This window comes from Phocoena phocoena, chromosome X (genome assembly GCF_963924675.1).
Source record: "Phocoena phocoena chromosome X, mPhoPho1.1, whole genome shotgun sequence".
NCBI lineage: Eukaryota > Metazoa > Chordata > Mammalia > Artiodactyla > Phocoenidae > Phocoena > Phocoena phocoena.
The window spans coordinates 7,288,055-7,304,661 of record NC_089240.1 but is presented as its reverse complement, the minus strand read 5'-3'; the positions used below and the strand labels follow the sequence as shown (position 1 = coordinate 7,304,661).

Below are 16,607 nucleotides of genomic sequence, written 5' to 3'. Positions count from 1 at the left end.
AGGCAGACGTCTAAGACGGCCCCCAATGGCCTTCACCTCCTGGGATTCATCCCATGTGAAATCCCTCCCCTTTGAGAGTGGGCTAGACCCATGACTTGATTCTAACCAAAAGAATACAACAAAGATGATGGGAAGTCATTTCTGTGATTAGATTACAAAAGACTGTGACTTCCTTCCTGCTGGAGACTCTCTTGGCTTCCACACTGTGACAAAGCAAGCTGCCGTGCTAGAGAGGTCTATGTGGTAAGGAACAGAAGCCCTCAGTCCAACAACCTGTGAGAAACTGAATCCTGCCAACAATCATGTAAGCCTGAAAGTGGACCCTTCCCAGTCAAGCCTTCCCATGAGGTTGCAACCCTGGCTGACACCTTGACTGCAGTTTCTTGAGCGCCCCTGAAGCAGAGGACACAGCCCAGTTTCCTGATCCACAGTATAAATGTGAGATAATAAAAGTGTGCTGTTTTAAAATGCTAGGTTGGAGATGTTTTGTTATGCAGCAATAGCTAACTAATGCAGTTATAGCCTTTTGATATATTTTTCTATAACCTGATGTAGTAGAAAACACAGAGGTTTAGGGATCAGAGACATTGATTCAAACCCAGACCTGCCTCTCCCTGGCTACATGACCTTAGGTAACCTGGCACCTTGACCCCCTCGTCTGTCAAAAGAAGATGGAAACCACTACGTAAATTGAGGTAACAGCCATGAAGCTGCCAGGGCCAGCCCCAGTAAACTCATAAACAGTGATAATTTACTGCTGAAGTTATTATAGCTGTATAACCAGCCACTCCCCGCCTGACATCTTTAGAAAGTCTTAGCTAAATCATTACAGAACCTTCGATCTTACCTGTTGTTCTCAAACTAGTTAAGAGTCTCTAAAAATTCTAATTCTAACCTTATGTTGAGCAGCAATGAATTATTCATGGAATTCAGTAAGTATCATACTTCTTTCCTTCTCTCATGCCAAAATCTTTAGGCAAAAATGCCAGACATTTTTGACTTACAGATTCTTCTCTGTTTTAAACCAAGATACCTAGTCAAAAAATGTCCAAGTGTACTTTTGAGAACAATGAGGGGAACACAGCAAATAGGGCAGTTCAGGACATCCAAGACACAGAGGCATTATTTCCTATATTATACTCCCCTGAAAGAGGCACTATTTGTCGACATTTTAAAATATCAGCTAATTATTTAAAATCCAGAGTTTTTTAGTCAATGGTTTTCCTTTCTTTTTTTTTATTTATTTAATTTTAGGAAGGCATTCTACATTCCACTGATATTTCATCTTTACTTAGTAAGCCCTAAGAAAAAGAAGCCATCCAAACTGTTTTTCCATTTCTAACAAATAAATGTAAAACTTCACTCAATGCCATTACAACAGTAGTGCCTTTAAGTATTCACCACCCTGCTTCAAATGATGGTTGCCAATTTTGTTTTTGTGGCTAACTCCAGGCTTTACTAATTATCAAAAGGGGCATTATGAAATTCTTCCAAGTCCCAAACAAAATTAATTTCAATTCAATTCAATTTCCTGACATTCTCTTAGAAGAATAAGAAATAGCATCAAAGTATAAGCCAAGAGTGACACAGCCACAAAGCCTCTGAAAATCACTGGCCTAAGCCAGAGCTCAGCAAACTACGGCCCGAAGGCCAAATCCGGCCCACCACCTCTTTCTGTAAATAAAGTTTTATTGGAATTTTACTGGAACAAGCCCCACCCACCCATTCACATATGGCCAACGGCTGCTTCTGTACTATGACAACACAGCTGAGTAGCTATGGCAGAGACTGCATGGCCAGCAAAGCCTAAAACACTTATTATCTGGACCTTGGCAGAAAGGGTTAGCTGATTCATGCTCTAAAAAGTCATAGGTCTGCCAAGAAACATCTAGACTCAACTCTCAAAAGGATTCTGCCTTTTCTAAGAATGCGAATCACAAGGATAGAGGTAATAAGCCATTCAATTGCCTCCCAGGCCCCTGAACCTTCAAGATGGCTAGAAGTGGAAAACAATATTCTTTCTTCAAACTTTTTGAAGGGAAACATTTTTGAAGGGAAAGTGGAAAATTTAAAGAAATGGGTGACGGCCACACGAAAGCAGTCCTTTTCTCTCTGGGCACACTCGGTTCCTCCCCCTGCCCAGTGAGCGTACCTCGCCGATGACCTCAGTCTGAGACCCAGCATCGCAGAACTGGTGAGGTAAAGACTCGCCCAGCGCGCCTGCACTGGGAGGGAACTCTTGCAGAGGGTCGGTAAGAGAACAGCTATTCCTGAAGCCATCGGTCAGCTTGGCCAGGCTCTGAAACAGAATGAAACAAGAGACTTGAGCAGCGATGGCGATGCTTCTCTTCCCTTTCACAGCGGTCATTTCCTTCCCGTTCCAGGTCGGCAGCTTCATTACTGGAGAGCAGGCCGGCCCCAACTCCATTCTCACGAGATTCAAAAGAAATGTCGATCAGCACATGCATCTTTCATGAAACTCGTAGTAATTTAAATCAGACGGCAACTGAGTCCTCCTGGCAGCATGTGAATAACATAGAGAACAACTGTGGTACCACTTCTACGTTTTTTTAAACCTTTGTGTTTCCTAAAGAAAAAATAAGCATTCCCTCCAAAAAAGCCAAATTCAAAATAGAGAGTAGAAAGGCAGTTGCCAGGGGCTGGAGGGTTGGGGGAAATGGGGAGATGCTGGTCAAAGGGTACCAAGTCCCAGCTGTAAGGGGAATAAGTCCCCGGATCTCATGAACCTCATGTCCATAGCATGGTGAGTATAGTTAGCAATACTGTAGCGCATGTTTGCAAGTTGCTAAGAGGGTAGATCTTAAAAGTCCTCACCATGTAAAAAGAAAGGTAACCGTGCAACGTGATGGATGTGTTAACTAATTGCGTTAGTTATGTGTTAACTTATTGTGGTAATCATTTCACAATAGATGTGTATATCAAACCATCACGTACACCTTAAATTTATACAATTTTATTTGTCAAGTGTACCTCAATAGAGCAAAGGGGAGGGGGGAAAGTATTTCCATCCAAAATAGTCTATCAATAAATAAGTCCAACAGAGACGACTGCCGCCTTGAGGTCTTCAGTACCACACAGAAGGTGAAAACAGCTCCCAGATGATATTTACATATTCTTATAACCTGGCTTTTCAGTCACAATGCTACAGGGTCAAAAGTCATCTTATATGGATGTCAGTTTACCAAAAATTAGAGTAAGCATAAATTCTGGTACAGGGAACGCTTTTGGGTAAAAGTTAAAGAGAAATGAGATTTTCTAAGATTTTTAAAAGACCTGTGAAAAGCAACTATACCCCCATAAAAAGAAATTTAAAAAAATAAGAGAAAAACATGAAAAAAATTTTTTTAAATAAAAGACTTGTGAATGCATTCACATTCAGCAGATATTCCTGCAGACACTAGACGCCCACGTGCAGTGTACCCCAGGTAGCTGCCTCGGGATCTAGACAAAGGCGTCTTGGAATGGGTCAAGATTGCTACAGTCATATAACAAAGATGAAACAACTTATTTGATTTTACTAGATGAAGACATTGCCTGTGCGTCTCCCTGGAGCATCTCAGAGAAGATGCTGGGGTCTGAAGCTTCTTCCAGAAATTCTATCTCCAGCCTCCGTGGTGGGGAACCCACTCGAGGCAACTGGGTGGCTTGGCCAGCTCTGCACTCTCAGAAAGAACGGGGCAGGGACACCAGCTCCACGTCCCGGGCGAGGCCTCCGTGTCCCTGGGGTGAAGTACCACCTGCTTCACACCAGGGTTTGGGCTTGGATCACATGGGTGATGTCCGCAGAGCACCTCGCCCAGTGCGGCACACAGAGGCCTCGGCAGACGGCCGCTGTTCTCCTTGCTACCAGGCCTCGGAGAAAATCTAACAACTGACCGTTTACCTCTCATGACCTGGAAATACAGGGCATCTGAAAATACAGATTTCTGGGTCCCAACCCCAGACAGTCTAATCCAGGAGACCTGGGGTAGGGTCTGGTAATCTGCAATTGAACGAGCAGCCTAGCGACACTCCAGCCTCACGCCCTTGACGTTAGGAAGCACTGCCGGGCAAGGCAGTCATGTGCGCACCTGTTGCACTCGGCCTACGAGTCTGAGCTTTGCTCCCATGTCCTTCTGTGTCTTACATGCTACAGAATCGAGACAAATGCCTCCCAGCACCAGGTGCTCACTCGGTGTGCTGAGCCGAAAGGAAAAGCCACAACAGAGAGCATCAGATGCATTCCGGCACCGAGCAGGAGCCCGGCATGGGTCTCTGAAAAAACTCAGCTGTTTCTAAAAATAACAGAAACTGCAGGAGTTCAAGGGGCAAAAAAATAACGCAATATAAAGCTACAATGAAAAAACAGTCTGTCCTCACAGTGGAATACTATGCAGCCATATCCAGGAAGGAGGGAACTCTGAGTCCAGAGACGGGAAAAGGTACAGGGCATAACGGTTAGGTGCAGAAGCTACCGCGGGGCAGCAGGCACAGGCCCGGCTTTCTGCGAGGGCAGCTGGCCACGTGTTCACACTTTCAAGTGTCTGGAAGGGTGTACAAGAAGCTAATGAAAGCAGCTACAGGAGGTGAGAGAATGGGGTGACAGCAACTCTTACAACAGACGTTGAATTATTTTGATTATTTAACAATACAAATGTATCACCCATTGTTGTGGCCTTAATTGTGTCCCCCAACAAGATATGTTGAAGTCCTAACCCCCAGAACCTGGAATGTGTGCTTATTTGGAAGGAAGGCCTGCAGATGGAATCAAGTTAACATGAGGTCATGCTGGATTAGAGCAGGTTCTAATCCAATGATCGGTGTCCTTATAAGAAGAAAAAATTCATACACAGAGACACGGGAAACCACGTGATGACAAAGGCAGAGACTGGAGTGATACGTCTACAAGCCGAGGAACACCAAGGACTGCCAGCAGCCCCCAGGAGCTGGAAGAGGCAAGGAAGGAGCTTCCCCTAGAGCCTTCAGACAGAGCGTGGCCCTGCCGCACCTTGATATCAGACTTCTGTTCTCCAGACTTGGAGAGAATAAACTTGTGTTGTTCTAAGCCACCTGGTCTGTGGCTCTTTGTCATGGCAGCCCTAGGAAACTAATACGCATATTTTTAAATATTTATAAATATGTACATACACATATATAGAAGATATCATATATACATATATAGCATACATACATGTATGTCTTTAAAATATGTATGATTATATAATAAATATATAATATATATAGTAAATATTTTTTTTTTAATTATTAAATAAAGTTAAGAGATAAGCAGGTGGGCAGACAGACGGACGTGGGCTCTGAAGAGCACCCGGGCCTCTTACTTGCATCAGATCCCGCCTCTCCTTCTCGCCTGTACAAATGGCTTTCTTGATGGTCCTGAGCTCGCTCATTATAGCCTGAGCCTCATCCAGTTTGTAATTGGTGTGAGCACTTGACATCTTACGATCAATCCTGGTTCGAAAAGAAATATGAGTCATTCTATGCGAGATTACAACATTCTATTAAACAACAACAACCCCAAACTTAAAAGCTTCAGAGAAAGGTGGGAAACAGTTAAAAACAATGTTTTGACAAAGAAAAACAAAGATCCCATAAGACCTTCCTTGTTTGTGGTGAACACCCGATGAGACTGCTGGTGGATGGCTCCCTTTGCTCCAAGAGCTTCCTCTGCAGGTGAGGACGTTCCAGGCAGGGTTCCCGTGTTCTCTACTAATGCTCAGGCAAGGAGTTCACTGGCTTAAAAATTTCCTGAAATTTTAAATTTCCCTCTCTGAGAGCAGGATCATGTCTTATTCGTTTATCCCCAGCATCTGGCTTAGTGGTCAAAAATGTCTATTAAATAAACATACAGATGAAATCTGTGTACAAGAAGAATATATGGGAAACAGCAAAAAGTAGTGAACTTTCAACAGGGACACCCTGTACAAAAGTTGGAAACTCTTATGGTTCCTCTATCTTTTATTCTGGTTCTCATTTATCACTCTCTCAATCTACTACTCCCCTTCTGCTCAAACATCCATTCATCCTTCCTTCATGCTTCCCATTCAAGCTAACTTCCATCCATCCTTCCTTCCAGCCAGCCCACCCCGGGGCGCACAAGGCCTGGTTCTGGGTGGTGGAAGCAGAGCGCTGACCGAGACTAGGCTTGGCTCCGGCCTGCAAAGAGCAGGCAGCCTCCTGTAGCTCGTCCTTGGTCACATCTTCCATACCTAAGTCTTAAGCCTTGGAAGCCCTCGGGGCTGAAGAAGAGACTTTGGTCCAGAAACAGAACGAACTCCTTCTCTGGAAAGTCACCAGATACACGATGACACAGATTCTGGCTCTAAACTGCTTCCCCCATGTTACCCGAAAATCCAGATGCTTAACGGCCAGCGCAAACGCCCTGTGTTCCACTCACAAGAGCATCCTGGCATGCTGGTGAGTACAGGTGACACTCCAGCTCTACAGTGGGACCCTGGGCGGGACACTTCACCTCTTTAAACCTCAGTTTCCTCATGCCTCAGATGAGGACACTAAAAATGTCCCTCCCACTTAATGAGAAATGTAAGGAAAGGGCTTACTTAGCAGAGACCTGGCATATAATGTCTGCACTGATTATTATTACCAGGATAATGCTCAGTCTACTTACTCATGGGAGAAAAAGTAAAAAAATGCACCAACGCCGGTACTTTATTATCATTAACAAATTCCTGGCTACAAATGTCACAACTCACAGCAAAACTCAGCACCAGAGCTGATCTGAGCTATCAGCACCACTGGAATGAGAGAACAAGCAGGAAATCATGCCCTCCCTTCGGAATAGGGCTTCAGGGCTCAACAGCACCGCTATGATTGCCATCTGCAACAAACAAAATATTTATGAAACCTGGTCCCGAGTCCTCTTCCTTGGAGAGCGGATACAGATGCACTGGGGGACCCCACACATTGAATGGTGACACCCCTACATCCCAGCATGACCTGGCCATGTGTTTTTCCATTTCAGCTGTTCTATGGAGAACCAGGAGTCTCTAATGAAAGGCAGGAACAAAGGCCATCCATCTCCCAGCACTGCATCTGTCTAGGAAGTGGCCCAACTTTTCTTGCAGAGAGAATCTAGACTCATTTATGTAATAATATCTCCTTATATCCATCTTCTGATAAAAGGCTTTCAATACATCTCACTTAATGTCACAAACCACAACCCACATAGGTTGATGAAGTCTGTAGAAAAGGGTTACATCATTTCCATACAAAAAACCCAAGGCCAAAAAAGTGTGATTTCTCTGTAACAGTTAATGACCAATGCCTTTGCTAACCAGGCCTACTGGCTCCTCCAGAATGAGAAATACAGCAAATGGATCGTCACCTGACACTGACACCCACATAGAGAAATGAAACTCTACTGCACTGAACTAAATGTTTTCAATTCCTTAATCATCAGTGCTAATCAAATGGTCAGAGAGTACAGACACACAACCACTGTTAAGGCCGCGACGTAAGATGCTAACCACATCAGCTCCAGCTTCGTACTTAGGTGTTGTGAATTCCTTACAGCTTTTAGTAGCTACAGAGCCTAAGTGCAGCCATCAGTAAAGCCAGGCGCTGCGCCAGCTGCCTGTCAAGGCACCAGCATCTACAATGGGAATGGCCACTACCTGGAGGAAAACAGGCCCCGATTCCCGTCAGGGAGAGGGATCCGCAACCCTGTAATGCCTCTCATCGGCAGACACTGCAAAGCGCGTCGGAGAACCAAAGTTCAACTTTAAGGCCACGGACCCGGGCCCTGACCTCAGCTCCACTCAGGTGGCTCTGAGACCTCGAAAAGGAATGAAGATTGACCGAGAGCAGCTGTTTTCACTCTGTCCCGAGGGTGTCCTGGAGTGGTGAGCTGGAGTAAAGGGAGAACCCACACAGGGCTCGGGGACCCTCACCCCTGCTTCGGCAAGCCCGTCCCTTTGCTCCGTCTGAGACAGTCTGCTTCCACAGAAGGTGTCATTTGAGGGGAAGGAAAGGGGAAAAGATTCCACTGTTAAAAGGTGTGAAAGCTATTAGAGAAGATGATCTCAAAGTTCTAGGAATCTCTGAAACACTATTGTTTAAAAATAGTTACGTATTACTGTAGAATATATAATTATGTAAAAAGTTATTATTATATAAATATAACCTTATATAGCCATATTTGATACAGTACATATTACTTGACTAAATCATATAATTATATCAATAGCATATTAAAATAGTTCAGTGTATCAAGCACCTACTACTAGGTGACAGAGTCTTGTTGCATGCTTTATGTCTGTCATCTCATTTAATCCCCTCAACAGTTTTATGAGATGAGCACAATCTTCTAAGACTTTATAATGGAAAAATTGAGGCTTAGAGAGATTAAGTAGCCCAAGAGGACAAGCTGAGATCTGGCAGAGCCAAGGTTCAAACCTACACCTCCCAGGTGTCAAGCCCGAACTGGATCACCAGGTGCAGCGATGGCCCTTGCTACCCCTGGGTGCCCTCCTGCTCACAGTGGCCAAGATAGGGCCCACCTGCTTTATCATCTAGCAAAAACTTCAAAGGACAGGCACCCTCTTCCATCGCATCTGCAAAAATTCACTTATTTGGGAGTTTTCTCCCTTTTCTCAAATTCCCTCTAAAACTTTGGTCAAATTCGGAGGATATACTCAATGATTTGGTACTTTCTAAAATATCAATATATTCCATTTCGTGAAGAAAATCATAACATCTGTGACTGCCAAAGAGCTTTTTCTTTTTTTAATTTTTTTTTATTTTATTTTATTATTTTTTTTTATTTTATTTTTTTTAATTTTAATTAAGAGCTCAAAACAGTGCTTATACATCTCAAATAAGACGACGGAAAGTTGACAAGGGCTCAACAAAAGACGGCATTAGTAAGAACACAAGTTATTATGCAGTGCGACGTGATGTGCATGCTTCTGTCCCCCCAGCACCCACGCGCTGGAATCCTAATGCCCAGGATGACAGGATCAGGTGGCGGGGCCCTTGGGAGGTGATCAGGTCATGAGGGAGAAGCCCTCATGAATGGGATCAGTGCCCTTATGAAAGAGGCCCCAGGGAGCTCCCCTGCCCCTTCCGCCATGTGAGGACACGGCGAGAAGATGGCCATTTGTGAAGTGGGAAGCTGGCTCTCACCAGACACAGAACCTGACCATGCTGGCACCCTGAACTTGGACTTCCAGTCTCCAGAACTATGAGAAATGAATTTCTGTTGTTTATAAGCCGGCCGGTCTATGGCACTTTGTTACGCAGCCTGAATGGACTAAGACCCAGTGTAAAAAAAAAAAACCCAGGACACAGACCACACAGCCTTTACTTTTCACCCCTCAACATTTTGCAGCAGCTTCAGGAAGGTTAAGTGACTTGCTCAAGGTCACACAGCCAATAAGAGGCACAGTGAGCTTCACACTGAGGCCCCTCACACCACACTCATCCTCTTCTGTTGCCGGGCTAGCAATACATTCAGGGTCAAGGCCTCCAAACTCGCATTGTGTCAAATCTGAGGGCCACCCACATAGCCAGTCAAATGTTGTCCCAAAGTAAACTGGTGCTCTTTACTGGCTGCCTTTGAAAGAAACGGTTAGAGAGAAAAGAAGGCACAGCTTCAAATGCTGACCACACACCGCTAAGAAAGCATCTTCAAGATGATTCTCATCAACCTCCCCCTCCCACTGCCCTCAAGTGTCCATATTTGTTGTTCAACTTAAGATGTCAAGAGAAGGGCTTCCCTGGTGGTGCAGTGGTTAAGAATCCGCCTGCCAATGCAGGGGACACGGGTTCAAGCCCTGGTCCAGGAAGATCCCACATGCCGCCGAGCAACTAAGCCCGTGAGCCACAACTACTGAGCCTGTGCTCTAGAGCCCGCAAGCCACAAATACTGAGACTGCGTGCCACAACTACTGAGCCCGCGTGCCACAGCTACTGAAGCCCATGCGCTTAGAACCCGTGCTCCGCAACAAGAGAAGCCACTGCAATGAGAAGCCCTCGCACCGCAACCAAGAGTAGCCCCTGCTCGCCGCAACTAGAGAAAGACTGCACGCAGCAACGAAGACCCAACGCAGCCAAAAATAAATATAAACTAATTAATTAAAAAAATAAAAAAAAAGATGTCAAGAGAACTGGTCCGACAAAACTAAAACCAAATGGATTCTTAAACCCACATCTTGAAGAAAAGGGCTGCCAGGCCTCGAAAGATATCCCACGTTAATACCACACATTACAAGCCCCAAGAATGAGAAGTGTTGTTACAACTCTACCTTTTACATCACCAGCCCTGGCAGGGGGCCTTGAACAACCCTCACAAAGCTTCCGGCAGCTTTCTATCAGCAGCCGGTCCTGCGTGGAACGCCAGACCCGTCTCACGACGGGAACAACGCTCTTTTTGTTTCCGCCCCCATTTCTGTATGTTTTACTGTTATCTGAGGAGCGCTGGCCTTTTAGCATGGGCTGTAGCTTCTGTGCTACGGTAATGGGATACTGCTGGTCTAAGCCTGCGCTACCTGTGAACAATCCCGTTCTCTTCTGAAACCACTAAATCCCCTCGGACAGAAAATGCTAATTCCGAGGTCTAATGCTGCCTCGTTGTGGTATCGAATGGTCCGCAGAGTGCAGTCACTCTCTCTTATTGCAGGAGACACACGGGCTTAACTTCATCACAGCATCCCAAAGCGGAAGAATGTCATCAAGCAATTAAAAGGCTCAAAGCAAAGAGGCTGACCCAGGGGCTAAGAACACACCTCACGGAAAGTGGGTACTGGTGCGTTTAATGAGCACCCCTTTCTGTGATCTGAACAGCAGTGATAGAAATAGGATTTCTTAAAACACAATATAACACAGTAAGAAGCAGAGAAGGAAACGCTAGAGGGCAGTTAATAAGAAGGCACCTGGGCCGATGCAGCGACCTCCCCGATGCTCGCAGCCCAGGCCCTGGCCCAGGGGGTCCTGGTGACCCAGGAGCAGTGCCGCACGGCCCCCGGGCTGGTCCCCTCACCCCACCAAGCCCTGCCCTGCACCCGGAGCTGGCTGCATCCCAAGGACCGAGTATGGAACCAGGCCAAGTCCGCATCCTCGCACAGCGTGACACTAGGCGAGGACACAGATGACAAGAAAGAAACCACCGGGTCAGGCAGCAACTGGTGGTCCAAGGAAAACGAAGCCAGGTGTAGGGATAGAGGGTGGGGAGAGGGCTGCTGTTTAGACACAGTGGTGAGCAGGGACCTTGGCGAGATGCCATTTGTCCAGAGAACTATGGAAGGGAGGGGACAGGCGCGAGAGACTTGGGGAGAGAGTTCCAGGCACAAGGAGCTGCGAGTTGCACTGCGGGCTGACGCAGGTGAGTGAGGGGGACACTGGGGGAACGAGGTGAGGATGGGGGCCAACTCATCTGCAGTCTGGATCATATTCTAAGTGAGAGAGCCACCAGGGGCCACGCAGTGGAGACACTTTACAAGAACCCCATGGCTGGCGTGAGGACGAGCAGCCACCACATCGGCACTTGGGGACGTTACAGGTGGCACGGCGGGAAAAAGCTCTGGTGGCACAGAAGCGTGGGAAACTCAGGGAGAAGTGATGTTAAACGAGCTTCCCGGTTGCAGGACACCTCACAGTCGAACAGGAGGAACATTCCAGACGCCCAGGAGGTCTAGCGTCACTAAAGAGGGAGCTCTCCCCTACCCATTGGCACATCCAGCACGTTCTTGGGCATCACCCATTTGGGAAGCTGCGGACATCCTCATTCTAGCTCCTCCCCCCTTGCCCCCGGGTGCTAACCATGAGTTACATGAAGACAGTTTTTCAAAACAAGCTTCAGAAACTTTGGGGCAGCGATACCCAGTAGCTCTTTCACTGGAAAAGTTTGATTTTTCTGAAGACTTTCATGACTTGTAAACGTTGCTCCTATTTTCTAAAGACGTTTATAAAGGGCTTCAAGAGAAATGCAAATTACAACGACACTGAGACACTATCTCTCACCGATAAGACTGGTAGAAATGCAAAAGCGTGAGTGACAACACATTCTGCTGGCCACGTGGCTGGAACAGGAACACGCATCTACCTAGTGGTGGGAATGCAAAATGGTGCCATCCTCCCAAGGAGAATACGGCCAATGCCTTTACCCTGTGACCCAGCAAACCCACCTTCGAGAACTTATCCTGAAACCTCTTGTGTCTACACGTGCACAGCATTACGTGAAAAGCTGATGGGAAACATTACAAATGGATGTATCAGGCTGACAATGCCAGACCCCACTAATAATCTTCATACCACACAAAAAAAGAGACAACCAGAGAGTGTGCACCTGCTGACCAAAAGGAAAAGAAAATGAAACTGAACTTGAGTCAGATCAAGCCTCTCGGATTAATGACACCCGTTTACGTAAATAGCAGGGGACAGTGGAGCGTGTTAAGTGACGCCGTGCACGTTCAAGCAGCAAAATCCAGTATCAGGGCAATTCTTTGGGACAAGCAAAGTAGCTTCTTCAACAAATAAGATGTCAGCAGGAAGAAAGGAAGGAAAAAAGAAGAGGAGGGTAGAGATTAAGAGACACACTAATCAAACGTACGGTGTGGACCTTGTCGGAACCCGGACCCAAACAAACCAGGGAGATGGGAACACTTGCTGGAGAAAGGACAACATTAAGAGATTGCTACTAAGTGGCACAGGTATTATAGTTATGTTTTCAAAAGGAGTCCGTTACTTTAGGAGAGACATTTATGGATGAAATATGACTCTGGGATTTGCTTCAATAATGCGGTAAGAGGGCTTCCCTGGTGGCGCAGTGGTTGAGAGTCCGCCTGCCGATGCAGGGGACACGGGTTCGTGCCCCAGTCCGGGAGGATCCCACATGCCGCGGAGCGGCTGGGCTCATGAGCCATGGCCGCTGAGCCTGTGCGTCCGGAGCCTGTGCTCCACAACCGGAGAGGCCACAACAGTGAGAGGCCCACGTACCGCAAAAAAAAAAAAAAAAAAAAAAAATAATGCGGTAAGAGCTTGGGCGATGAGGCTGTGTGACAGACAAAACAAGACTGGCCATTGTGTGGTTAGTTGTTGAAGCAGGGTGAGGGGTACAGAAAGGTTCCCTTATACCATTCTCTCTACTTTTGTGTATATTTGACATTTTCCATCATTAAAAGTTTATATACATTATACACACACACACGCGTTCTATCATTAACCCAGAGAATGTGTTCACGGCCAGCTCCCATCTACAAAAATTAACATACATAGACTTAAAAAAAAATACAAAAGGTTCTTTTTTCCTCACTTGGATCCAAGCATAATGATGGATTTCCTTGCTAGCCAGGAAAGTTCACCAAGATAAACAAGTCGAGTTTAAAATGTTATAAGTAGCCAAACTCTCGGTGAGGTGCTCTGGAAAAAAATACACGGGCTATTCTGGGAAGCAAGAACAGCAGAAAATTTTCTGGAGGAAAATCTAGGGTCTCTGCCTTAAGTTGATGTTGGAAATAATATCTGAGAAGCCCATTTACATGTAACAGCTCACGTATTATCTGTGCTCAGACTTGGGATTTCACAGCAGGGGTGGGGTAATCACATTATCGATGCTTACCAGAGGCTTTCCAAATTTCTCAATAAATAATACCTGTCTGCATGATTTGATCCAAACACAAGAGCCAATCTGCAATACCAGATAAATAAAGAGGCTGTTTTCATCTCACACATGGCCTGTGTAACTCAGAGGAAGGTATCAGTCTACTTTTCACTGGCAAAGCGTTTTAAGCACGGCACAAGCACCCTTGTTCCCTCTCCTTCCCGTGAGCTCGTGTCACAGCATAGAGTGACCGACCATTTGCAGTGACAACACAGCAACCAACTAGAAGCTGCCTCGAGAGGCAGCTCCATCTGGAAAGCTGGGCTGGGTCCCCCAGGACCAAGGCCAGGTCCAGAACTTTCCCTCAGGCCACCCGTCAGCCTCCACTGGGGAGGGTGGGTATCCAGCAGTGAGGACCGTCCCCTTGGCAGCGGGCATGTTTCCCATCGCTAAGGATTCTTGCTAAGGAAAGCAGAAAGAAGATCAAACAGCACTGGCCCTTCTCTCTGCAAGCGCACAACTCATACTCCGCTCCGGCTGCAGGTGTAAAGTTATAACTCTTCCCAGACCAGCTTCTGCTTCCCGTCCAATAAACCCGGAGCAACTGAGGCCGTCTTTTCCTAGTCTTAAAATTACCTTGACTACAAGAGATGAATTTCCTTCCTAGCAATGCTAAGGGGAAGGGGTTTTCTCTGTCACCTGAGCCCTGACGTTGCAATATAACCATTGTCTTCGCGTAAAGAAATGGAGGTGGCCAGAGGGATGGAGGCCGAGCAGAGGAAGAGGCACTGGGCCCAGCAGTCCTGCTACAGAAGCCAGGGCCAATGGGGGAAGGTGCCGGCCGGGGCTCCCCTCTGAGGCTCGGGGATCCCATGTGACCTCAGTGTTCCTGAACCACCCTGAAACCCGATCACCTGCACCAGAGCTTCAGCGAGTGAGAGCTAAATTAACTGCGTGAGGCCCAGCATGAAAAGTCACTATTATCTAGAGACGCTGGGAAGTCTTGGTTCGCCCTGGTGAAGAGAGAAAGCTACAGTGTGGCCAAATGAAAGAAGGAAATCAACCTCCAATTCAACTGGACAGTCCAAGCAACCTGTGAAGACCTGCCAAATTAAATGATTTGCTTCTGCTTTTTTCTGATCCAGCCCTTTAGCAGAAGTGACACAGGAAGGCACGGCCACGGTGCACAGAGAAGCACCCAGCAGGCATGGGAGCATCTGGAGGCAGGCAGGGCTGTATGGCGTAAAATCACAGAACAGGTATTGCTGCGCCAGGAAGCACCACGGCAGATGGACAAAATGAGTAACAAAACCAGTAGCCGATATTGAAAATGCAGCTTGATTTGTTTAAGCAAAACTTTTTTAAAAAGCTGTACTGCTTGGGCGGCTGGGTCAACTGACCCGAGGGGACGGTCGAGCCGATTTAGGCGGCTCTCTGCCGCCTTGGAATTGCCGCCACCATGGCCAGTCGGTCGCAGGGCATCCAGCAGCTGCTCCAGGCCGAGAAGCGGGCCGCCAAGGAGGTGGACGAGGACCACAAGAAAAGAACTGGAGGCTGAAGCAGGCCAAAGCAGCAGCCCAGGCTGGAATTGAACAGTACCGCCTGCAGAGGGAGAAGGAGTTCAAGGCCAAGGAGGCCGCGGTTCTGGGATCCCATGGCAGTTGCAGCACTGAAGTGGAGGACCCCCAGGAGAAGATGACCATCCTCCAGACCTACTTCCGGCAGAACAGGGATGAACTCCTGGATAACCTCTTGGCCTTTGACTGTGACATCCAGCCAGAAATCCACAAAAACTACCACAAAAACAGATAAAGGAAGAAAAAAACCACCTGTTGTTGCATGGATTGGCATTTTCGATCCCTTCATGGAATATGAAGCTTTAGCAAGGCTTGAGTCATAGTCTTGCGAAAAGTCATTAAATTATTTCTGTATGTTATATAGTAGGTCCCTTCACTTTCTGCAGAACAGCAAATCTAGCTTCTTTGTACAAACTTAGGGCTTATCCAAAGATTTTTATCTTTTTAATATTTATTTATTTATGTCTTTATTTTTGGCTGTGTTCAGTCTTCGTTGCTGTGCGCGGGCTTTCTCTAGTTGTCGTGAGCGGGGCCTACTCTTCATTGCAGTGCGCAGGCTTCTCATTGCGGTGGCTTCTCTTGCTGCGGAGCACAGGCTCTAGGCACGCAGGCTTCAGTAGTTGCGGCGCACGGGCTTCAGTAGTTGTGGCTCACGGGCTCTAGAGCGCAGGCTCAGTAGCTGTGGCACGCGGGTTTAGTTGCTCCGCGGCGTGTGGGATCTTCCCAGACCAGGGTTCGAACTCGTGTCCCCTGCACTGGCAGGTGGATTCTTAACCAGTGTGCCACCAGGGAAGTCCCAAGATTTTATCTTTTTACCTCATATTTCTTGGAAATTTAATGGGTATACACTTTTTTCCTATGCCTTTTTGCTCAAGCAGCATATATATCAATACTGACTTTTTCTTTCTTAGATGTAGTTAAAAAAAAATTTTCTTAAGAAAGAAAGAGATGAATTTTTTTCCCCTAAATCTTTCTTGAAGGTCAGGGGCTTTATCTATGAAAAAGTAGTAAATAGTTATTTGTAACCTATGTGATGCAGCAGCCAGCCTTAAGATAGTCCTTTCCGGCTAAGAGTTAGAATAATGGGTACTAGTATCATTGTTTGGGCTGCTTTTAGTTTCCCTTAATCAAAATTACTAGATGATAGTCCTACCATATAGCACAGGGAACTCTATTCAATATCCTGTGATAAACCATAATGGAAAATAATATGAAAAAGAATGTGAGCGTGTATAACTGAGCCAAGTTTGCTGCAAAGCAGTCATTAACACAACACTGTAAATCAATTTCAATAAAAAATAAATTTAAAAAATTACTAGATGATGGAATTCAAGAACTTGCTACATGTTACTACGTGGTGTACTGAAAATCATTTAAAAGTAAAGACTCTGGCATGCAAAAAAAAAAAAAAAGAAAGAAAAAGCTGTACTGACTAGGGATAATTAAAGGAACTC

The 16,607-nt window shown here is 46.2% G+C and overlaps 1 protein-coding gene and 1 pseudogene across 1 annotated transcript in view; one reads left to right on the top strand and one right to left on the bottom strand.

Annotated features, from left to right (window-relative positions):
* WWC3 (WWC family member 3) overlaps positions 1–16,607 on the bottom strand; it is a 120,409-nt gene that overhangs the window by 43,014 nt on the left and 60,788 nt on the right. Inside the window, exons 6-7 of the mRNA XM_065900894.1 lie at positions 5,340–5,469; positions 2,153–2,299 (exon numbers count right to left, since the gene is read on the bottom strand). Coding sequence (XP_065756966.1) covers positions 2,153–2,299; positions 5,340–5,469 — 277 coding nt within the window. The remainder of the gene's footprint in view (positions 1–2,152; positions 2,300–5,339; positions 5,470–16,607) is intronic.
* On the top strand, positions 15,036–15,388 carry LOC136142407 (V-type proton ATPase subunit G 1 pseudogene; annotated as a pseudogene).